The sequence below is a fragment of the Anopheles stephensi genome, chromosome 2 (genome assembly GCF_013141755.1).
Source record: "Anopheles stephensi strain Indian chromosome 2, UCI_ANSTEP_V1.0, whole genome shotgun sequence".
In the NCBI taxonomy this organism is placed as follows: domain Eukaryota; kingdom Metazoa; phylum Arthropoda; class Insecta; order Diptera; family Culicidae; genus Anopheles; species Anopheles stephensi.
This window is the reverse complement of record NC_050202.1, coordinates 62,570,399-62,592,926: the sequence shown is the minus strand read 5'-3', so window position 1 is coordinate 62,592,926 and position 22,528 is coordinate 62,570,399. Positions and strand designations below refer to the sequence as shown.

The 22,528-nt window shown below is 49.9% G+C and overlaps 2 protein-coding genes across 10 annotated transcripts; one reads left to right on the top strand and one right to left on the bottom strand.

The window, feature by feature from the left end:
- Window positions 1-566: 566 nt before the first annotated feature.
- On the top strand, window positions 567-2,239 carry LOC118506669 (N-glycosylase/DNA lyase). The gene is made up of 3 exons (XM_036044105.1): window positions 567-767; window positions 836-1,303; window positions 1,378-2,239. The coding sequence occupies exons 1-3, from the start codon at window positions 679-681 to the stop codon at window positions 1,958-1,960; spliced, it is 1,140 nt and encodes a 379-aa protein (XP_035899998.1). The 5' UTR covers window positions 567-678; the 3' UTR covers window positions 1,961-2,239.
- LOC118506664 lies at window positions 1,971-22,427 on the bottom strand. 9 transcript variants are annotated; one of them, XM_036044085.1, is made up of 7 exons: window positions 22,318-22,427; window positions 10,590-10,928; window positions 7,873-8,396; window positions 4,587-7,771; window positions 3,329-3,721; window positions 2,565-3,248; window positions 1,971-2,489 (listed from the first exon to the last, which is right to left on the bottom strand). In XM_036044085.1, the coding sequence occupies exons 2-7, from the start codon at window positions 10,697-10,699 to the stop codon at window positions 2,265-2,267; spliced, it is 5,121 nt and encodes a 1,706-aa protein (XP_035899978.1). In that variant the 5' UTR covers window positions 10,700-10,928; window positions 22,318-22,427; the 3' UTR covers window positions 1,971-2,264. The 9 variants fall into 9 exon arrangements, with proteins under 9 accessions (XP_035899978.1, XP_035899984.1, XP_035899979.1 ...); XM_036044091.1 differs by having other exon boundaries at window positions 22,314-22,424; XM_036044086.1 differs by having other exon boundaries at window positions 10,590-10,923; window positions 22,318-22,424.
- Between the last annotated feature and the right edge of the window lie 101 nt (window positions 22,428-22,528).

The following is a 22,528-nucleotide window of genomic DNA, read 5'->3' as shown; positions in this document are numbered from 1 at the left end:
CATTCCTATGTGATTTTAACTGTGACGATTGTAAGCCACATCACGTGGAATATTCTTTTTGGAACATGCTTTGGTATGCTGACTTTGCCAATTGCTAGCGGCATGGCTTAACCCATATAGCGAACAAGTTTTGAACATTTCAGTAGTTTTTCACGTATCCACAGGAGTCGACCTTACTCTTACTGGAAAAAGCGGTTCTATGATTCTTTCTTTTGAAAAATTGTACAGTGTAGTGTTTTAGATAGTTCTTTAGGTTTTTGAAAAAGCTGTGGGATGCTACCTGTAAAAAAATATGGCAGGTCAATCACGAATTGCATGCAAAATATACAGTGTGTAAACGTTTAATAGGGAAAACATGATCTCGTCACGATTTCTTCGGGAATATAACGCTCTATTTTACTTGTTTACGCCTCATTAAACATTTTTCTCACCTAATGTGTGTATTTTCCCTATATTTTTAAAATTTATTATAACATAATTGCTATCTGGCTTGAACATTGTGCGGTTTTGTCACGGATAATCAAAGCAACCCTGCACATTTGTTGTTGTTGATGACAGTTGGGCCGGCGCGCGCGCTTAGACAAACGTCAAAACAACAAAAACATTTTGCTTTGCTTCAAAATCTTCATCGTTGTCGCTAAACATCACAAAAATTAAACACAATCGCTCTTTTCAATAATGTCCGCTGCTATCAAGTGGCGATCACTACTTTGTGATAGTAATCAGCTACAACTGAAAGCAACCCTGTTAGGCGGACAAAGCTTTCGGTAAGTTTTCCTGCGAGAAAACCATTTTGGTGTATTCTTTTCCATTGCTCATGTATTCCTGTTTTTAGTTGGAAAGCCCGTAATCCTAATGAATTGGACCAAAAGCAGAATGAATTTATTGGCGTGTTTGCCAATATTGTATGGATTCTACGCCAAACGGAGCGAGAACTACAGTACCGTATCGTAGGAGAACAATCTTATCCGAATGGAGCAAATAGGGATGTAACGAAAGCCACCGTCCATGAACAAACAAGCGCTACCGTGAAGAATCTGGCTCAGGTACGCCTGAAGGTGAGCGAACCGGCAGAGTATGCCAATGGAGGAGAACTATTGTATCCGGTCTCGTATTACGAGCAACTGCTGAGCATCTACTTCCGCCTAGATGTAGATCTCGAGCATTACTATCAGCAGTGGATCAAGTGCCACGAGCACTTCGCCAGCAGTGCCACCAAATTCTACGCCGTTCGACAGCTCGATCAGGACCCGGTGGAGAATCTGTTCTGTTTTATCTGCTCCCAGAACAATCACATTGCGCGGTGAGCAACGTCTTCTAATGTGCCTACGAAAAAAAACCCTGAATGTCCAATGATCGTTTACCTCCCATTTTCAGCATTTCCGATATGGTCGAAAAGCTGTGTCGCAACTATGGGGAGAAAATATGTGACTACGAAGGCACGAGCTATTACAACTTCCCCTCGGTAGCATCACTAGCCGAAGCAACCGTGGAGGAAAAGCTACGCGAGCTTGGGTTTGGCTACCGGGCCAAGTACATTCAAAGGTCGGCGGACAAAATTCTTCAACTCGGTGATCTCGACTGGTTCCGGCAGCTCTGCCAGCTAGATTATAAGGCAGCCCACAAGGAGCTTCTATCGCTTCCCGGCATTGGACCGAAGGTGGCCGACTGTATCTGCCTGATGTCTCTCGGACACCTGCAAGCCATTCCGGTCGATACGCACGTGTTTCAGCTAGCGAAACACTATCTGCCGACACTGGCCAAATCACAGAACGTTACCGATCGGCAGTACGTGACGGTGGCGGACAAGTTTCGTGAGATCTATGGCCCGTACGCGGGATGGGCGCAGACGGTACTGTTCTGTTCCGATCTTCGCCAGTTCCGGCAACGGGGGACGGACGATGGGGAGGGGCAGGAAAATAGCAACAAACCACGAAAAAAACAAAAGAAGAAAGTTTAAAAAATGGACGTGTTTTTAAAATACTTTCTCTTTTATTACTTAATATTATGTAAAAGTCTCTGCCATGTATAAAGGTAACCTAACATTAGGAACAATCGTTTTCTAAAACACTGTTTCGTTTCGTTATTGTTCTACGTTAAAAAAGAGCTATTTTGCATTAGCTGCGTAACAAGTTTTGTCCCTCACTGTATATTATCTATTAGCTATTTGTTCGTTATGTTAGATGTATGGATCTCTGTGTAATGCGTAAACGGAAATACTAGAATACTGTAAAAATGGCTGACATCGGTCCGACCGCACCCGACTACGGTTCGGAAGCGTTCGGTGGTGGGAAGGGTGCGTTCTCCTCGTAGATCATAACCAGCTTACTGTACTTCATGTTGCGCTTGTTCACTTTGGCTTTGTCCTTGGTGTCGCAGTCGTCGCTGCTGCTGCCGGATGTCGCTTCACTGAGCGACAGCTTGGCCGACAGTCCTTCCAGCTCGAGGTCAAGGTACAGCTGGCCCAGCTGATCGTTCACCAAGATGGGCTGTAAAGAAGGGGCGATAAAATACGAACATTAGCGACGCCAGTCGGGCACACGGCTTGAGCCTCTCCTTCTTACCTGACTAATTTTCTTTAACGCCAAATTGTCCGAATCCAGCAGCTCCTTGAGCGATCGCTCGTTAATCTGATACCGGTAGATGAGATCCTTCGTCTGGCACACGTTATCCAGCCACGGTGGATTCGGACGTCGCTTGGCACGGCATCCACCACTGGTACCGCCACTTCCACCGCCACCGCTGGGTCGTACCATCGCACCGTTGCCTTCACCCGCACCGCTTCGCTTTCCACCTTCCAGCGAGTCCTGATTGCCGGACTCACCGTCCCCGTGCATCCGGTTGTTGGAGGTCGCATTGTTCGACCCACTTTCCCAGCACATCTCGCTCGACTCTTTCCGCTCTGCCCCGTTCTGTCCTTCGGACGAGTTGTCCGTCTTGAGAAAGCTGGAGTAGAAGCTGGAAAAGCTGGACTCGTCCATATCGTCACTAACTTCACACATCCCAATCCCACCGCCACCACCGCCCGTGCCGCCAGTTGGGCCGATCCCGGCTCCGATGCCACTGGGCAATTTGTCCAGCTGGCCGGTCAGTCGGGAGCTACCGTTAACCCGCCGGTCAACCATGCTGCCACCGGCAGTGCTGTCGCAGTGCTTATCGAGCACCTCGTCCAGCGCACAGTCGGTGCAGTCGACGTTGGAGATGAGGGGCGAATCGGTCAGATCCTTCTTGGACGATTCCGAAAATGCCTAACAAAGAGAGAGAGATAAAGAATGTCAGTATGCAACAGAACTTCGGTATCATTCCGCCATTGTGCACCACTACTAACCCGGTTGACGACGATGGAAGCGGACGCAATACTGCCCAAAGCTGAACCCGGTTCCGCCTTGACCGATGTTGCCTGGGAGGACGGACGTTGGAAAGGAGTTTGCGACTGGGAACCGCTGCCGGCCGAAGGTGGGACGGTTATGTGTGCGGGAAGTTTGCCACCATTGGTGCCGGTATGGCCACCACCGTTGGTTGTCGTACCGGACACCTCGACCGATTGGGCCGAACTTTGGCCGCCCGGCGTCGGTCCCATACCGAGGCTTGTCGTTTGTCCGGGACCGCCGGATTGTTGGCCGGTTTGGGACTGTAGCCTTTGCTGCTGCTGTTGCTGCTGTTGCTGCTGCTGTTGCCGCTGTTGCTGCTGCTGGTGCTGCTGATGCTGTGGATGTTGATGCTAAGGAGAGGATTTAACAATAATGAAGGAGAAAAGGCAAGATGAGTTCTAGAGTTCTTATTGAACGTTCGAGCTGCCTGGTACACCGAGCACACATTTAGTAAGCACCCGTTCTGCGGCCAGACCCTTCAGGGGCCCGCCTAAGACATCTCGCTTACTTAACGGCTCATCGCAATCCCTGTAAAAATGGAGTGGAAAAGATCGAATGTGAGAGTATGTGGTTGTGGTAGAACTGGGACACTTCCGCCTTCGAGCGTCCTAGAAAATATGAAAACAAAAACAGGACAGCTGCTGTGAAAGAAGATGAAATAGAGAGAGAGAGAGAGAGAGAGAGAGAGAGACACACACTCCTAGAGACTCGCTGTCCGCTCCCTCCAAAGCAGTGAGCATCTGAGCGGTGGGAGGGGGCCTCTCCTACTGCATCGAGAGACCCCCCGCGTGTTCTAAGCATCCTTAAATGTTAATGTGCGCGACTCTCCAGCGTCCTCCTCATCAGGATTGTTTTTACCTCATGTTCTCTCGTACGCAAACAGTGCCGGCCCTGCGGCGCTCCCCCCATTTTATCCGGCGCAGTCTCCCCTCGCGTCGCAAAAAGTGGCCGGAGGGTGCCGGATGCAGCAGCAGAAGCCGCTCTGCCGCCCGCTATTCGGGGAAGCCCGCTCTGCCCCAGCTGTGACGTGTGTCAGGATGGTAGAGTTGGATGATGGTTGTTGGTTGGTGGTGGTGGTGGTGGTGGTTGTTGGTGGTGGTTGGAGGATGTATGTGTTTCTTTTCTTTTGCGTATGTATGCATGTTTGTGAGTGAGTGTCTTTGTGTGCGTGTGTTGTGTGTACCACTTGTGTGTTCACTTTCCCGGGCCACTTACATTTCGCGTGTCACTGTCGAGCCCGCACGGTGGTGGCAACGGTTGATAAGGCATCGCGTGGTACATCATCGGCGGGTACAGGAGCGACTGCTGGTAAAGCTGCGGATGCGGATACATCACGCCGGCCGCCATGTACGGTACGGTGATGGGATTGAGGCGGGGTAGTGCCTCCAGCGCTGCCACCGGAGCCGCTTGCGGGGCGGCCGTTGCGGCTGCTGCTGCGGCGGCGGCCGCCGGGATGTAGTACAGGGTGGGGAAAATGCTGTGCGATGGTACGAAGCTGGCCGTTCCCGAACCGGCACCGGCCGATGCTTGCATGGTCGTTACGCTCACGCTGAACGGTGGCCACAGGTCCCCGGTGCGACCGGTAATGCTACCGCTGTGCGTTCCGTACGTCATTTGGGGCGTCAGGATGGAGGGTGTCGTGAAGGTCGTGTTGAAGGACGACCTCGGATTCCCTGGCAACCCGGCGGTGCCCGGTTCGGTTTGCTGACCCAGCTGACCCAAACCATTGCTCTGGAACTGGCCTTGGTACGCGTGCTGTTGGGTTGATTGGTGCGAAAGCTGCTGGTCGGAAGGTTGTTGGTGCTGCTGCTGGTGCTGCTGCTGCTGCGCCTGCTGCAGATGCCCTGTGGATGAGTTGGCGAGCGTCGTTTGCTGGAAGGAAGCGGAGGACGATTGTCCTTGTCCGTACAGCGCATGGTGGTGCTGTTGCAACACGTGTTGCGATTTATAGTGCATCTGCAAGCTGTTTTGCTGATGCTGTTGGTGCTGCTGCTGCTGCTGCTGCTGTTGCTGAAATTGTTGCTGCAGCTGCTGCTGTTGCTGCTGCAGCTGCTGCTGTTGCTGCTGTATTAGCAGCTGTTGCTGCAGCGCATGCGGGGCAACGGGGCCCATCTTCTGCTGCTGTTGCTGCAACTGCTGGATCGAGGTACAGCCACCACCCGTGTCCGGATTGTGCTGATGCTTGATGGTTTTGTGTGCGTCCCCTTCCCACGAATGGGAAGAGCCACGCTTCACCCCGTGGCCAACCGTGCCACCTCCGTACCCCCCTTTGTCCGGTGGGCCCTTCTTGTTCTTGTCCGTACCGCGCGCAACCATCCGCGCCTCCCGGTGCTTCTTCAGCATCACCTTCTGCATGTCCTCGTTGTGCTTGCAGAGCAACTCCTCCGTGAGGGTCGGCGGCTGAAAGCTGCCACCGCCCCCCGAAGATGTCCCCGTACCACCCGTCCCGCCCGTGTTGCTCGTCGTGTTCGTCGTACTGTCCATCTGTGCATTGCTTTCGGAGCTAAAGTTGCCGGCCGAACCGCCACTCCCACCCCCGCCGCTCGCACTGAACCCGCGCTGATTCGGGCTGACCACGTGCGACTGCTCGTCGCCGATCGTTTCCGTGTTGGTACCGCCGGACGAGTCCATCTTCATCTGCTCCTCGATGTTCATCGCCGGTCGGCTGTCGAAGAAGCGCTGCAGATTCTCGTTATAGTTCAGCTGATTGTAGCTCGGTGGCGTTTCCGACGAGCTCTTGCTGTCGAAGTACTCGTGGTGGGGCGATATCTCGCCCAGCATCACCGAGTCTCGCTCGGAAAAGGTAAAATCCGATTCATTTAGCAGGTTTAGCTTGAGCTCCGGTTGGGCCACCTCGTCCATTAGCTCCTCCATGAACGAGGCGAGCGCTTTGCACCGTTTCGACACTTCCTGCTTCACCATGTCGGATGGTTTAGCGACCGGTTCCTTTAGCAGGCGCAAGATCTGCTCCTCGATCATTTTCGCTTCCTTGAGCGCTTCGTCCGAAAATTGGTTCTGCGTCTGGTGGCAGTAAAAGGGCGATACAAACACGTCCGCATTCGAGGGACCCTGCAGGATACGATGGTTGCCGATCACGAACTCTAGCTCCCGGGACCATGGATTCACGAAGCTGGTCCACTCGGTGCTGAGCACAATGTAGCACCCGTTGTTCACCAGAAACCGGTACGGTTGGCTGACGAACGACGCACCGGCCGTTTGTCCCTTCACCATCACCGTTTCGTACGCTTTGCGCAGGATCGGCATATCGTCCGGATGGTACAGCTCCATGATCGACCGGCCGAGAATGTCCTGCGGCAGATAGCCGATCGACTCAACCGAATTCCCGTCCACGTAGCTCAACACTCCGGACGTTGTGTGGCGCGTGTTAAACTTCAGATCACGCTCACACAGCGATTCGTTCGGTTCCTTGTAGACGCTCTTGACCGGTGTGGCGGAGATGATGAGCAGAATGCTACGACCGCTCATAATTTCCGCATTTTCTGCCGGCGCCTCGCGGAACGTCAGCACCAAACGGTACGGTTCGTAGTTGACGGTCGTTTTCGTAACACCGAACCCGGCCGTCTTCAGCCCCCGGTACTTGCGCAGCATGACGTAGAGTGAATTTTTCTGATCCTTCTGGCCGCTCTTCGATTCGCCGAGCGGTACGACGACTTTCGACGTGATCTGGCTTGCAAAGGTGGCCCGATCTTTCGGGTGCACGAAATCGATAAACGATCGGCCCAACCACATGTCCTTCGGGAAGCCTAGGCTGTGTGTGATGCTGGGCGTTGTGAAGAGGACGACTCCGTCGTGCATGGAGATGACACAGCAGAATCCATCCTCCACGTCCGGTTTGTTGGTGCGCGGTGTGTTGGATTGCTGCTGTTGCTGCTGCTGCTGCTGCTGTTGTTGCGGCTGCTGTTGCTGCTGCTGTTGTTGCTGCTGCTTGTCGTGCTGCTGCTGTTGGGGATGAAGTGTGTGGTGCTGTTGTTGATGGTGATGATGTTGCTGCTGCTGGTGCTGGTGCTGGGAAGAGGGATGTTGCTGTGGCACATGCAGTCCATGCTGCTGACTCTGGAGAGATGCGTCCTGCTTTGTGGAATGCTGCTGCTTGGAATGTTGATGCGGTTGGACGCTATGATGATGCTGTTGTTGCTTCGTTTGCGCCACACCCAAGAGTGTTCCGGTGCTGGAGACCGTATGGTTCCCGACTTTTTTGCCTCTCAGTCCGGTAGATTCACCGGTAGCGATCGAGTTGACGATGGAGGCTACACCGGCCGGTAGTGGTGCCGGTCCGGGTAGAATGCTCTGCGCAATCAGCTTCTTCTGCAGCCCGTCGCTGGTTGCATCAGCCGACCGATGCATCTGTTCCTGTGACATGTGTTTACGATCGTCCTTAGCTGTTGGAAAAGGAAATCAAACATTGTTAGTAACAGCCGACAGAGGATCGCAAGAGCTTGTGATCTTCCCTTGGGTCTCTTTCTTCCTCCAATCTACATACTTTTTTCTTCATTGATAATCTGTGCTGCAACAGCTGCCGCTGCAGCTGACACTCCGACACTGACTAGTTCGGCCCCGTCCGCACCCTTACCACCGCCACTTGCCACGTTCAGCTCGTGACGATCGTTGGACTCCGGTCCGATCGTTTGCCCACCCGTTCCACCCGTTCCAAGCTCTCCCGGTACGGCTGATCCGCTGCTAACGGACGAGTTTCCTGGCACCGTATCCATCGGTTCGGGATCTCCACCACATCCGGAAAGGTTTTGCTGCTCAACGACCGTCGTTGAGCTTCCTGCGACTGCAGATCCAGCCACAGTGTTACTGCCGGTGGACGATCCATTCGGTGCTGGTGCAGAATTGTCGCTGGTCGTCTTTAGCTTCTTCTTCTTGCGATCCTTGTCCTTGGTGCGCTTGACGGCCGGTTGCGGGAGTGGCGCAATGCTGCTGGCCTGCGTCGAAGCCTTGCCACCGTATCCGCTGCTGCCGGACGAGTTGCTGCCACTGTGGCGTGACTTGGAGCTTCCGCTGAAAGTGATCGGAAAGGTTCGATTATTAGGGTATGCACGTATGCGTACATCAAAGGGCACGGCGTTCGAAGCGTCTAGCAGGGATTATGAACGATTGCTTCCCGGAAAATTGGAAGCTTAAAGTTCAATAAAATAAAGCAAAACAAAAAAAAAAACATGCTCTATGCAAATTGCAACCGGGAAAAGCGAACAATTACCCGACGTTACACTCTCACGCTTGCCATTTACTTTACACACGCACGCACACACGCCGTGTTTCGAGGTACCGAGTTTAAAAGTCGACCTTTTTGGGAGTTGTACGTTATTTAGAAAGAGGAGGAAGGAACATTTTTAATGAAAAAAAAAAAAACACAAAACAATCCCCTCGGTTGCGTTGTATAAGCACATGCACAACATTTGCCCGACGCTTGGGTCGGCAAGTCTCGGAACACAACACGTGACACAGAACCGTTTTGCAAAATGGGAGAAAAATGGTGCTGCGAAACGTGTTCCGAAAGAAGAAGTTAACCGAAGAAGCAGCTATTTACGAGCTGCTGCTGCTTGTGGCGGTAGCAACAATGGTGGATGCCGGATAATTAGAAACGGTGTGTTGCGTGTTGAATCTTTCGGTCTTAAGTTACATGGTAAAGTAGCTAATTTATAGGAATCATTGTAATTACAACGAAATTTAACAAACGAATGAAGCTTTAGTTTATTTTAATACGCGCAATTTGGAGTTCGTATTTCAGGAAGAAACAAACGTGTTTTAAATTTTTCCAGCTACATAAGCACCAGAGGTTGTGTTCAGGATAGGATGAAATGCAAGGCGGATTGCACTAATACAATATTGTATTACAATAAAGTTGTGCTTGTCAGCAATACGGCCAGGCCGTTCTACATGAACAAAAACAAAGTTGTTCTTGTCGATTTTTCTATTAACAAGATCGTATAAGTTCTTGATAATAAGTCTAAGACAATTAGAAAGCAGTCAAGATTTTTTGTTTTCACATCATTGCTATATGCATTAGATGCACTTTTAGGATGCATCATTTATGTGAAAAAATATTTTAAATTATCGGTATGTTTGTTTTAGATTGTGAATTATTCTAATGATATAGTGGATTCGATTGATACGATGTCCATAAAAGCGGGCCTAAATCAACCTTGATTTTACTTGTAGCAAAGTAGTCAGGAAACTTCTCCACTGTAAATACCTGTCGCGACGGACGAAGCTGGGACTCTGTACAGAACATTTATAGTCCCAGTACTCACATACACCTCTGAGACATGGACTCTGTCCAAAACTGACGAAGCCCTCTTAGCTGTGTTCGAGTGGAAGATGCTCAGAAGGATTTTTGGCCCCGTATGTGTGGAAGTACAACGGAGGAACCGCTACACTGACGAGCTGTACGAGCTGTACGATGATCTCAACATCGTGCAGCGAATTAGACTCGCCGGGCTCCGATGGTGCGGTCAGGTCATGAAAATGACACCGGACGACCCAGTCCGTAAAATCCTTTTAGGCCGTCCACACGGACAAAGGAGACGTGGTAGGCCCAAATTGAGATGGAGCCCGGAAAACGGATTGGCAGACGTCGGTGCTAAATCGCGAACGGTATCGAGGATTGTTGCAGCAGGCCAAGACCGCAAAGCGGATGTAGCGCCTGATAAGTAAGTAAGTAAGTAAAGTAGTCAGGTCTGCGTACGGGGAGGCGGTTTGGACACGATTTGATTTCCGGTCCTGCCGTGTGAAGATCATATTACTATATTCTACAAATTAATGTTTTGAATCTCTTATTTGAAGGTTTTTGGAAAAATCATTGGGAATTTTTCGTGCTGATGATCTGCGTCACACATACTTAGTACTTTTAGTAGTTAGTCGATGGTAATTCTAATGTTAGGACAGTAGAAGACTTATCATTTTCTTAATAAACTACCCAAATATGTGGTATCAGTAGGTCTAGTAAGCCAAAAATGACAGGCAAGAGGTCGTTAAGCCAAGAAGGAGGAGCAGGAGAAGGAGCGACATATTTCACGCTGCTTCAAAAATGTCTAGATATTTCTACAATAACTAGCATAATTCGTTTAAAAACAAATTTGAACCTGAATTAAGTTTCTTATAAACGGGGAAAATATAGCAAGCAAAGGTTCATAAAGCGAGCTATTGCATGAGAACTGCTCAAAAAGCTTTTCAAGAAAGAAAGCAACAAACCTCCTCTGCGACTGGCTGTTGCTGCAACTGTTGGAGTAAGCGGAATCGGACACCTTGGTGTTATGCGTCGAGTCCGCACCCTCCAAATTTTCCATGCCCGTGGCGGACATTTTGTTTCCGCGGTGTGTGGTGTACTGCTTCCCGGTGACGATAGGTGACGTTTCTAAAAATCACTGTAACGGACGGTTTTCTTTAGCTTTTTTAGATAAAGCACTTCACTGTATGTCTTCTATAGCACTGCACTTCTATAGCAGCATCCCATTGATGCGACCAGCTGCGGTGTATGATTTCGGTGCACTTCGTTCAAACATTAAATCACTGAGCAATGCAATAGCTGTCCTAATCGTGCACGGGAAAGGTAAAGGGAAGAGTGTAAAAAGAAAATGGAGTTTAGTAAAATTATAAAATCACTCAATTACTAGCATTCAACACACACAGGCCGGTGACGCTTTCGAACGGTTGACGTCAAAGTTTAATCGTTTGCGGCATCGGCACAACGTACATCTTGCGCTAGTGATCATACAAACACACACACATACACGAAAGTGTTAGTAGTATGCACTTGCAGTTTGATTAGAAACAGAAACCCACGCAGCAAACACGTGAATCGCACTTCTAATTGGTAGTGGAATGCAACACAAACACCAAGATATTCTAGTCTAGTTGGACCACATGTAAATGTTACACTTCGATTCACTTGTGTCACTTGTTGAGTTAAGCATTAAGCATTTACATTTCCACACTCTCATTGCTCACTTATTCAATTAATAAATTTACTTTAACGTATCACAAATCCGGAGGAGCACCGGCAAATCACGACAAACACGACCGGTCCACTAGACCCACGGAAGTGCAGTATTGCACTGCAACGCTTGCAGTTTTACTTGCACAGGGTAAACTGCATACACACACACACACTTGATCGTCGAGTTAATGCCGGTGCACTGTCTGTCTGTATCTTGCTCGGGCCCATTATTATTGGTATGGGTGATGCGGCATCATCACCATCCGTAGCACTCACATGTCGCTGCATGTGCCTCCATTGCTGGCGGTTAGCAGCAACCGTTGGCACATTGGCATGATTGCACTGGCGGTGGGGAGATGATGATAGGTGGGTGATTATTGTTCACAGCCGCCCGGGGACCTTGGAATGCTTTACAGTACGCGGTTTGTTTGTGTCGCTTTGGCCCAGGTCATGGGATAGAAGAATCACGATTGTAGATCACATCATCATATTAGATTATTTTGAAAATAATTTCACGTACAAAAGCACTTAAAAACTATTTGAAAAAGCTTACCTAAATACCAATCACACTTGTTGTACAGTAAATGGTTTTTCGGTTGCATGAGTTTCACTTAAAATCCAACAGAATAAAACCCTCCGAATCCTATCCCAGTCCTTGTTCAGGATCTTTCCGAGCACGAGTGACGACTGTACGGGCCAGTGAACAAATGGCGACTGCTTGCTGTACCTTCCCGTGAGAAGCGCAGTACAATGGTGACCAAGGAATAGCAAGCGAAAAAAAAAACAGACGGTCATCATCACCATAACACCCCACTTTTTGCTGAACGCAAGCAGCAGGAACGAAGGGAATGAATGTGCCCTCGATTGTGCTGACTGAAAGTATCAAAGTGTAAGTGTGTGTGTTCGGGCGGGTGTCCTAAGGAGGGAGGGGGGGTTCGGTTGCAAAACATGATCCAAAAAACCATACAAACACACCACAAAGTGAACGTCCGGTAGCGGTGGTGTCAGAACGGAAGGGATAGAACTCGGAGCGTTACGCATACTTACACGCCGGCCGGACAATGCTTAGTAAGCTACTACAAGACACACGATCGATTACGTATATGCTCTCTAGGTTTTTGGGAGCCGGGGAGGGAAGGTTGTGAGGGAAGAGATCGTCTACAGTGCCACCGGTCAGACCGTCCCGCGTCCATCCATTGCGCGTTATCGTCATGCATCGGAAAGTCACATGTTGTACCACGAGAGTGTCGTAATGTCGTTCCTCACTGTCAGCTTAAAGGTAACAGATACAACAAAGAACTTGCACTGGTCGCGTTCTGCCCCACCGTTTATCACGAGCTGTTGGGAGATGGGAATGGTGGGCTGCATCGACACTAAAGCACTCACAAACACACACACATACACATTAGTGAAAAATCTCGGTTTGTTTTCCTGTGCTGATTTAGCTGATTGATCAGTTGAGAGCATATAGTAACGGTGTGTTTAAATGTAACGCATCGTAACGCTTATAGCAAGGCAATGGCGTTACTAAAGCTGTTACTTGTAGTTTGAGTGCTTCTTTTAGTGGATCTAATTTTCCCACATTGTTTGTGTTTTCGAGCGACTGAAAATAGATAACTTACTGCCTGTTCGAGATTTAACGCGCCTAAAGTTAGACCGCCCGCATTACACCGGGGTTGTTTAAACACGAGTCGCGCCATCTATGGTGCGATTAGGGAACCATAAAGAACCTGAATGTAATTTACTAAACATCGCTAGTACAGCACGGCTGCTTCGAGCGACTATGTGAAAATAAAATGCGATTCAGGGGAGACTGAGACAAACGGCAAAGAGCTTAGGAATTGAAATTTATTTCGCATCCCAAGGTAGTCCAGCTAAAGAATCCTCTGAAGGTCCTTGACGGGCAACCAACATTGGACACTCTCTAGCGCTCTCCGACCCCACCTTGAGCTCGAGCTACATCTTCCTTCTCCTTCCCTTCTGGTGTTGGCCTGTTCGGCATTGTCCAACGGTCTTCATCATTCCCTTCCACTCCTGGTGTGTGACCTGTTCGGCATTGTCCAACGGTCTTCATCATTCCCTTCCACTCCTGGTGTGTGACCAGTTCGGCATTGTCCAACGGTTCTCACCATTCCTTTCCCCCCTTGGCACGAGGCCTGCTTGGTTTCACCATCAACTCACGCCATTCCTTCCCCAGCAGTGGATCTGTTCGGCAGTGTCCAACGGTCGCTGCTGATTCTCTCCCGGTACCGGTCCACCACCACCAAAGGCCGTATTGTCTATCCTTTTCCTTCCCCCTCCCGGAGTAGGCCGTACCCGACATTTTGGTCCTTCGAGCCGGATCAACGCGAGTGCCAGTTCGCGAATCGCCGCGTCTCAGTCCGCGATCGAGCGTTGATCACAGTAAACGCGGTGTTCAGTGTGCAGTGAGCAGCCGGTCTACACGGACCAATCGGACGGATTGGGTCCACATCGGTGAGCAGCGAGCGAGGAAAGCTCCAACGCCAGTCCTCCAGTTGCCGCCATCTTGTGAGCAGATCGGTGCTTCGTCCAGCGAGGGAGCTACAAACGCCAACCCTCCAGGCGTCACCATCGTCATCGAGAGAGCAATCGGACGGATTCGCTCTACAGCGGTGCGCAGAGAGCGAGGGAAGCTCCAACGCCAACCCTCCAGCTGCCGCCATCTTCATCCAGCACCAACTGCAAGTTGTGCGCAGATCGGTGCTCGTCGAGCGAGGGAAGCTACACACGCCAACCCTCCAGGCGTCACCATCTTCATCGAGGGAACGATCCGAGGGATCAGTTCCACAACGGTGCTCGTCCAGCGAGGGAGCTACAAACGCCAACCCTCCAGGCGTCACCATCTTCAACGACGGACCAATCGGACAGATTGGGTCCACATCGGTGCGCAGAGAGCGAGGGAAGTTACATCGCCAACCCTCCAGCTGTCGCCATCTTCATCCAGCACCACCATTGTCATCGAAGGAACTATCCGACGAATTAGTTCCACAGCGGCGCTCATCCAGCGAGGGGTTACAACCGTCAGCCCACTAGGTGGAGCCGCACTGCAAGCAGTTTCCGAATTCGTCATCGGTGTTTGTGCATCAGTGTGTATTTTCGTCATCAGTGCTAGTGCAGTGAAACGTCATGCCAGTGACACGTGCGTCGACAAAGGACATGGACACCGTGGAGTTATCTGGAGCAGAAACTGCAGTAATGCAGCAACCAGAAGTGTCCATGCAAGTGCAAGTGTTGCGCATCAAGTTGAAGGTCGTGCATAAAAGGCTGATCAACATGCAGACCGATCCAACACTTGCACAAGTGCAATCCAAAATGCTGGAAGAGCTGAAGGCTGAACAACATACACTGCTGAATCAACTCATCGAGCAGCTACCGTATGATTTGGACAAGGACATCGCTGAGGACGAAGTGTTCCAGGCCGAATATTTGGTGAAAGCGGCATCTCTTCAGAGCATGGACGTCAAGCCTCCGCCGGTGGCAGCACAACTCGTAATGCCGCAACACCGTCTCCACATCCCGATGCCTACGTTCGACGGTAGCTACGAACAGTGGCCAAAGTTCAAGGCTATGTTCCAGGACATCATGAGCCGAGCCAATGAGTCTGATGCTGTGAAACTTCATCATTTGAACAAGGCGTTGACAGGAAAGGCTGCCGGCATAATCAACGCCTCAATGATGAACAGCAACAACTTCGAGAGTGTATGGGAGATCTTAGTCCAGCGGTTCGAGAACCCCCGGTTGATCGTCGACAAACACATCGCCGGGTTGTTACACCTCAAGGCGCTACCCCGAGAGTCTGCAAAGGATCTTCGTCACCTTGCCGAGACTTGTAAGGCGCATGTTGACGGTCTCATCTTCATGGAGAAGCCCATCGACGGAACCAGCAACCTCATCATCACCCACATTCTGTCATCGTGCCTAGATGCGGAAACTCGGAAGTTGTGGGAACGCTCGTTAAAGCATGGAGAGTTTCCTGAGCTGTACAAAACTCTTGAGTTCATCACTCGGCAGACGGAAGTGTTGGAAAGCTGTGCAACGAAGGAGCCTCAACAACGACAACCGTCGGGAAAACCAGCGAGCACCAAGGCATTTGTGTCATCGACTCCGAACCCTCCGCAGCTCTGTTGCGCTTTGTGTAAGCAGCAACATCCATTACACAAGTGCCCCACGTTTTTAATACTGACGACTACGGATAAGATCGAGAAGCTGAAAACATTGAACCGCTGCTTCAACTGTTTTGGTACCGGACATGCAGTTTCTAAATGTCCCTCACCATGGTCGTGTCGTCACTGCAAGGGCAGGCATCACACGTTGATTCATGTGGAGAACTCACGTGTAACACCTGGTCCATCACCTGTTACTGGAAGACAATCTACAACCGCTACGACAACATTAACCACAGTTGTGTCATCCACTGTGTTGCTTTCGACGGCAATGCTCAACATCACCGACAGCGCAGGAGTCACCCATCCGGCACGTGTTCTTCTGGACAGCGGAGCACAATCCAGCTTCATCACTGGCAGGCTAGCCCAATTCCTATGTTTACCACGCAAATTGGTAAACATTCCCTTGTCAGGGATTGGTGGCAGCGCAGGATCGAACGTGCGATACACCGTGACTACTACCATTCATTCCCAATGCTCCAGTTACAATGCAACGGTGGAAATGTTAGTGCTTCCCAAACTGACGGTGGAAATGCCACGACAGTACATCAACATCAACCACTGGAGTATTCCTGAAGCATGTGTTCTGGCTGACCCGTCGTTCAACAACCCAGCGCCTATCGACCTGATACTGGGAGCATCACTCTTCTACGAGATCCTGAGGACCGGACGGCTATCGTTGGGTGACAACATGCCAACGCTCCAAGAAACCGAATTTGGTTGGGTTGTCAGCGGAAACACCATCATCGAGGAACCATTGTCATCTTCAATGTGTGCAGTCGTCACGCACACCAACGAGCTGGACTCTTTGATGAAGAGATTCTTCGAACTAGAAGAGGTGAGCGGCACACCAAGCTGGAGCAACGAAGAACGTGCGTGTGAGGAGCATTATACAGCGACAACTACCACAGACATCAACGGTCGATACGTGGTTCGACTTCCCCGGAAAGCCGAAATGATCGGCAAACTTGGGGACTCAAAGACCAGCGCACTAAGAAGGTTCTTAGCAATAGAACGACGACTTCAAAGAGAACCGGAAACTCAACAAGCCTATGTTGATTTCATGAACGAGTACCTTCGCTTAGGTCATATGAGCAAGGTGGCAGCTACATCGATGGACGCTGAGACGTTCTATCTACCTCATCATCCGGTCTTCAAAGCCGACAGCACCACTACCAAGTGCCGTGTCGTCTTTGACGCATCGAGCAAATCATCAACGGGAGTATCATTGAATGATACGTTAATGGTCGGGCCGACCATTCAACAGGATGCTACCTCCATTTTGATGCGGTTCCGTACAAGGGCTGTTGCCCTCACAGCAGACGTGGCTAAAATGTACCGGCAGGTTTTGGTACATCCCACCGATCGATCCCTGCAACGCATCCTGTGGCGGAATTCACCAAACGAGCCCATCGAGGAGTATGAGCTCAACACCGTGACGTATGGGACAGCATCTGCACCGTTCCTGGCAGTACGATCATTACAACAAACGGTAGAAGATCATGGGAAGGAATATCCGGCTGCAGCTGCGCGATCCTGTGACTTCTACGTGGATGATTTCGTGTCTGGAAGTGATTCGCCGGCAGAGGCTGAATCCCTACAAGTACAAACGGCAGAATTGTACGCGAAGACGGGGTTCGAGCTACGAAAATGGGCTTCCAACAAGCCATCCGTGCTACAGCATGTGGACCAACAGCAGTTAGCAGCCACTCCATCTGCTGAATCGGGAGCCGAAGGAGTTCTGGCAACTCTTGGTTTAGTTTGGGACTCATCTTCCGACAACATGAGTTTCAAAATCAACGCGCCCTACGTTATTGGGCCAATAACGAAGCGGAAGGTCCTTTCTTGCATCGCCAGGATCTACGATCCTTTGGGAATTGTTGACCCAGTGAAAGCCATGGCGAAGCAATTCCTCCAACGTATCTGGACTCTTCAGACGGACCAGCAACATCCCTGGGGATGGGACGACGAACTACCGCATCACCTTCAAGGACAATGGATCAACTTCCACAACCAATTGATCCATCTACAGGAGCTACACATTCCTCGTGTAGCAATTGGACCTGACAGCATCTCTAGCCAATTCCATTTCTTTTGCGACGCGTCAGAAAAGGGATATGGAGCATGCTGTTACATCAGGAGCTGCAACGAACAGGGAGTCGTCACGATTCAACTGTTCGCCTCGAAGACGAAAGTGACACCAATAAGCAGCAAGCACTCCATCGCCCGACTGGAATTGTGCGCAGCACAATTAGCCAGCTTGCTTTACAATCGTGTGAAGTCAGCTGTCGAGTTGCAATCTCCAGCTACATTTTGGACGGATTCAACCACCGTGGTGCATTGGCTACGAGGATCACCAAGCTGCTGGAAGCCGTTCGTCGCCAATCGTGTCTCGCAAGTGCAACAGCTTACAACTGGTTGTGCTTGGCGACACATTGCTGGAATAGACAACCCAGCGGACCTTGCATCACGCGGCTGCCTGAGTAAGGAGCTCCTCAACAATCCGTTATGGTGGCAGGGCCCACCATGGCTAAATCAACCGGAAGAGCAATGGCCGGAATCATCGATATCGTCATCTGACGACGACGCTGCCGCAGAAAGACGCGCCTCTACAGTGGCCTGTGCAGTTGTCGAGAAACCGCACCATCGCGTCTTCACGTTATACTCATCGTTCTCGAAGCTCAGAAGAATGATGGCGTATTGGGTTCAATACTTCAACCGTTGTTCAAAACGTCGATCGTATACTGGCCCTGGTATCACGACAGCAGACCTGAAGGAAGCAGAGGAAGTAATGTGCCGATTAGCGCAGAGGGATTATTTCACACAAGAAATAAGAGCACTACAACGGAAGGAATCAATTTCTTCGTCATCGAAGCTGAAGTGGCTGCATCCGCAGCTGGGAGCAGACGGCATCATTCGTGTTGGTGGCAGGCTTAGCAACGCATTGCTATCAGAGGACACCAAACATCCTATCGTGGTTCCCAACGGACATCCGTTAGCCCATCTGCTGATGGATCATTTCCACAAGACGCTGCTACATGCGGGACCACAGCTGATGCTGAGTACGAGCCGACAACGATATTGGATCTTGGGCGGCAGAAACCACGCGAGAAGGACTTATCATCAGTGCCTCACCTGTTTCCGTGCCCGTCCTATCTCATCAGAGACACTAATGGCAGATCTCCCTTCGACGAGAGTGACTTCCAACCGACCTTTTTCAATCACGGGGATTGATTACTGCGGTCCAGTTTTTGTGAAAGGCGCATACCGGCGAGCAGTTGCTACAAAGGCATATGTAGCCATCTTCGTGTGTTTCGCCACTCGTGCAATTCACATCGAACTTGTTTCCAACTTGACGACGGAAGCATTCATCTCAGCGTTACGTCGATTCGTGGCACGCCGTGGACTTCCAGCAGAGTTGCATTCAGATAATGCAACAAACTTCAAGGGAGCAAGCAACCAGCTAAATGAAGTCTACAAGCTGTTGCATTCATCACATCATCAAAGGAGCATCCGGACATGGACCTTGGACAGGAGGATTACGTGGCACTTCATTCCACCGCGAGCTCCCCATTTCGGTGGGCTTTGGGAGGCGGCTGTGCGCTCGATGAAACACCACCTAGTACGAGTTGTAGGCAAAACGTCTCTCTCCTTCGAAGACATGGCGACGCTGCTGACCGAAATTGAGTCATGCCTCAATTCTCGGCCATTAACACCGCTGACCGATGACCCCACTGACGTGACGGCCCTTACACCCGGACATTTCCTGGTTGGATCGCACCTCCAACATGTTCCAGATGCCGAGACAGCGGGCGTTCCTGAAAATCGGTTGACACATTGGCGACATGTTCAACAACTAATGCGTCACTTCTGGAACCGATGGCATAAGGAGTACTTACAGCAACTCCAACCGCGTTCGAAATGGTATAAGGATGATGAAAGGGCTATCGTTCCAGGTACGTTAGTGATCATCAAGGAAGATAATGTACCACCACTTTCTTGGCTGTTAGCACGAGTAGTTGAGGTCCATCCTGGAAAGGATGGAAAGGCTAGGGTATTTACACTGCAAACCAGTACCAAGACTAAGGTAGTTAGGCCTCGCGTAAAGCTATGCGTTATACCCACGGCAGTAGGAAATTATTGAAATTTCTCAATTTCAAGGTGGCAGGATGTTCGAGATTTAACGCGCCTAAAGTTAGACCGCCCGCATTACACCGGGGTTGTTTAAACACGAGTCGCGCCATCTATGGTGCGATTAGGGAACCATAAAGAACCTGAATGTAATTTACTAAACATCGCTAGTACAGCACGGCTGCTTCGAGCGACTATGTGAAAATAAAATGCGATTCAGGGGAGACTGAGACAAACGGCAAAGAGCTTAGGAGTTGAAATTTATTTCGCATCCCAAGGTAGTCCAGTTAAAGAATCCTCTGAAGGTCCTTGACGGGCAACCAACATTGGACACTCTCTAGCGCTCTCCGACCCCACCTTGAGCTCGAGCTTCATCTTCCTTCTCCTTCCCTTCTGGTGTTGACCAGTTCGGCATTGTCCAACGGTTCTCACCATTCCTTTCCCCCCTTGGCACGAGGCCTGCTTGGTTTCACCATCAACTCGTGCCATTCCTTCCCCAGCAGTGGATCTGTTCGGCAGTGTCCAACGGTCGCTGCTGATTCTCTCCCGGTACCGGTCCACCACCACCAAAGGCCGTACTGTCTTTCCTTTTCCTTCCCCCTCCCGGTGTAGGCCGTACCCTACACTGCCCATAACCTAAATTAAACCCAATTATGAACCATCTCTGGATTTAACAGTGTGACAGCAATATCATTAACGCTTTAGATTTTTCGTTTCTCCTCACCACAAAAACCCTGAGCAAATACTGCGTTGCGTATTGTAATTGCCTGTGTTTTCAATTTTCCACAATTTCCCCCCGCCACCCATTCTCACTGCTGCTTCGGCTGCTCGGCATTCATCGTAATCGGAGCCTTTTTGCCTGCCCTATCCCCCCTCCCCCTTAAGGCTCTCCATTCATTAGGTAACGTAGCGTTGGTTGGAAAACGTGCCAACCCGGGCTTGGTTGTTCCAACAGCACCGTCTCTTCCGCGCTGTCCCTTGTGTGTCGGTGTCTGGATTTGATGTGCTTTCGGTTGGTATAAACTGCCTGGACACTTCTTACTTGTGTCCATTCAGTTCACACTCACCGATCCCCAATCGATGATGATGAATGGTCATCAAACTTTTGGGTGGGTAGTTTATCGGGGCTCGGGCGGTGCGAAGGTGGGATGCTGCTCGTGTTGGGTGTATGTAATTGTTATGAACATATCACCGATTGTGAGCTAGCGGATGGAAACGGTATCGGAAGCAAAGGTGCAGGTTTGGATGCCATAAATAACTACACCGGGATAACGCTTTCCGCAAAACTTTCATACCAGCACGTTGGAAGTTGTCCAGGAAGCCCGAAAGTTGTGGTGGTGGCTATTTTTAATGCGGCATATTCATGTGCCTCACTGGCTGGTAACGGGTACTTCTGTGTAGGATGTTGAACAACAGTGTCGCACTTTTATTGTTTGACAATGGTAAAACATGGGATAAAAATAGCTTTTTTGTATTTTGTAAGGAGAACAATATACTAGTGAAAAGAAGGTCCATTATGTAGCCTCTAAAAGCCTGATATGGATAACGAAATGAAGATATTCCTTGAGAGATCTCATCGGCAATAACATCAGGACATTTGTACCACTAGTTTCCATTCCGAATCTTCTGATCTTTCTGCAAGGGATGACTAAAGTTGTCACACGTCGATCATCGATCGATATGATCGCGATCGTAGCAACCCTCCGTTTTCGAATTCAAAAAATCCACCCCCATAGTTCTTGTTTCTCTCGCCCATCATCATTCGCTCAAATTCAATCATCCGTACGTCGTCGCTTCACCTTGTTAAGCGCTATTCACCAACGTCACCGTCAGCCGCCTCATTTGAATTGCAACAGTGTACCGATCGCATCCCTGTTTGCCCGAGGAGCTCCGGGGAGATATTCGTAGATCGTACATTGTCAATCAATCAGTCTATGTCCACCATTTCAAACGATGACATTCGGACACATCGATCGGCGATGATCGATCGGGACAGAGAAGCTTCTGGAAGAATTTCTCCAAAACGGCCAAGCCCACGCGCAATCCCCCGGTTAGTGATCGTATCATTCGCGGATCGATCGTAGTTAGCGCTCGTAAACACTAAAGATCACTCCCAATTTCGTGCGTGCATCACTTTAACATAGCTCGAGCCACATGAACTTTAACGCTGGAAGAGGAGTGTCCTTTGTAGGGATTCACGCGTATGCCTGTTTTCGGTGCTGTTCATTAACTCTTTCCGGTTGGTATCGAATCGAAAAGAAGTTACCTTTTTCTTTCCTTGGGAAAGTCAATTAAATTGAAATGAAATTGCGACGTGGAAATGTGATACGCAGCCATCGGTGCGTACTCTTGTCTGGAATGTCTTGTTTTAAATGGTACGGCTTCTTGAGTTTGCTTTCCCGCTTAAAGAAACGTTCGCTGTAAATCAGCTAGCTATTGGTTTTTTGAGAACTTAAAGTACAACACCGAATGCATCACTAAACTTGTTTCACATCATCACATTACAGAATTTCACTCAAGCATAATTGTAAATCGTGAACTTATATGGTAAAAAACACTTTCCAATTTTTGTTTGAAATTTTCACACACAAGAAATACAGAACAACACAGAAGCAATCACAATCACGGTCTCATTCACACACAAACACACACACACATACACACCTACCAAGGGGGTGTTTTAGAGTTAGAGTTTTCTTCTAAGTCCACGGTACGATAAAAGAAGCGTTTATCACGGCACGGCACGAATTACCCATCCGTTCCGGACGACTGTTGACAACGGACTGATCGGTTAGCTAGCGGGCCGTCTGCCGGCTTACCCTCAAACCGTATGGCGTCGTTCCCACACACACACACACACACACACGCGCCCAGACTTC

Excerpts from the sequence above, each read along its gene's own strand:
- LOC118506669 (XM_036044105.1), top strand. The coding sequence starts at position 679 with ATGTCCGCTGCTATCAAGTGGCGATCACTACTTTGTGATAGTAATCAG. Across the intron at positions 768-835 it reads TTAGGCGGACAAAGCTTTCG|TTGGAAAGCCCGTAATCCTA; the intron begins GTAAGTTTTCCT and ends TCCTGTTTTTAG. Across the intron at positions 1,304-1,377 it reads CAGAACAATCACATTGCGCG|CATTTCCGATATGGTCGAAA; the intron begins GTGAGCAACGTC and ends TCCCATTTTCAG.
- LOC118506664 (XM_036044085.1), bottom strand. The coding sequence starts at position 10,699 with ATGTCCGCCACGGGCATGGAAAATTTGGAGGGTGCGGACTCGACGCAT. Across the intron at positions 3,722-4,586 it reads TCGACAGTGACACGCGAAAT|CATCAACATCCACAGCATCA; the intron begins GTAAGTGGCCCG and ends TCCTCTCCTTAG. Across the intron at positions 2,490-2,564 it reads CGTTAAAGAAAATTAGTCAG|CCCATCTTGGTGAACGATCA; the intron begins GTAAGAAGGAGA and ends CCTTCTTTACAG.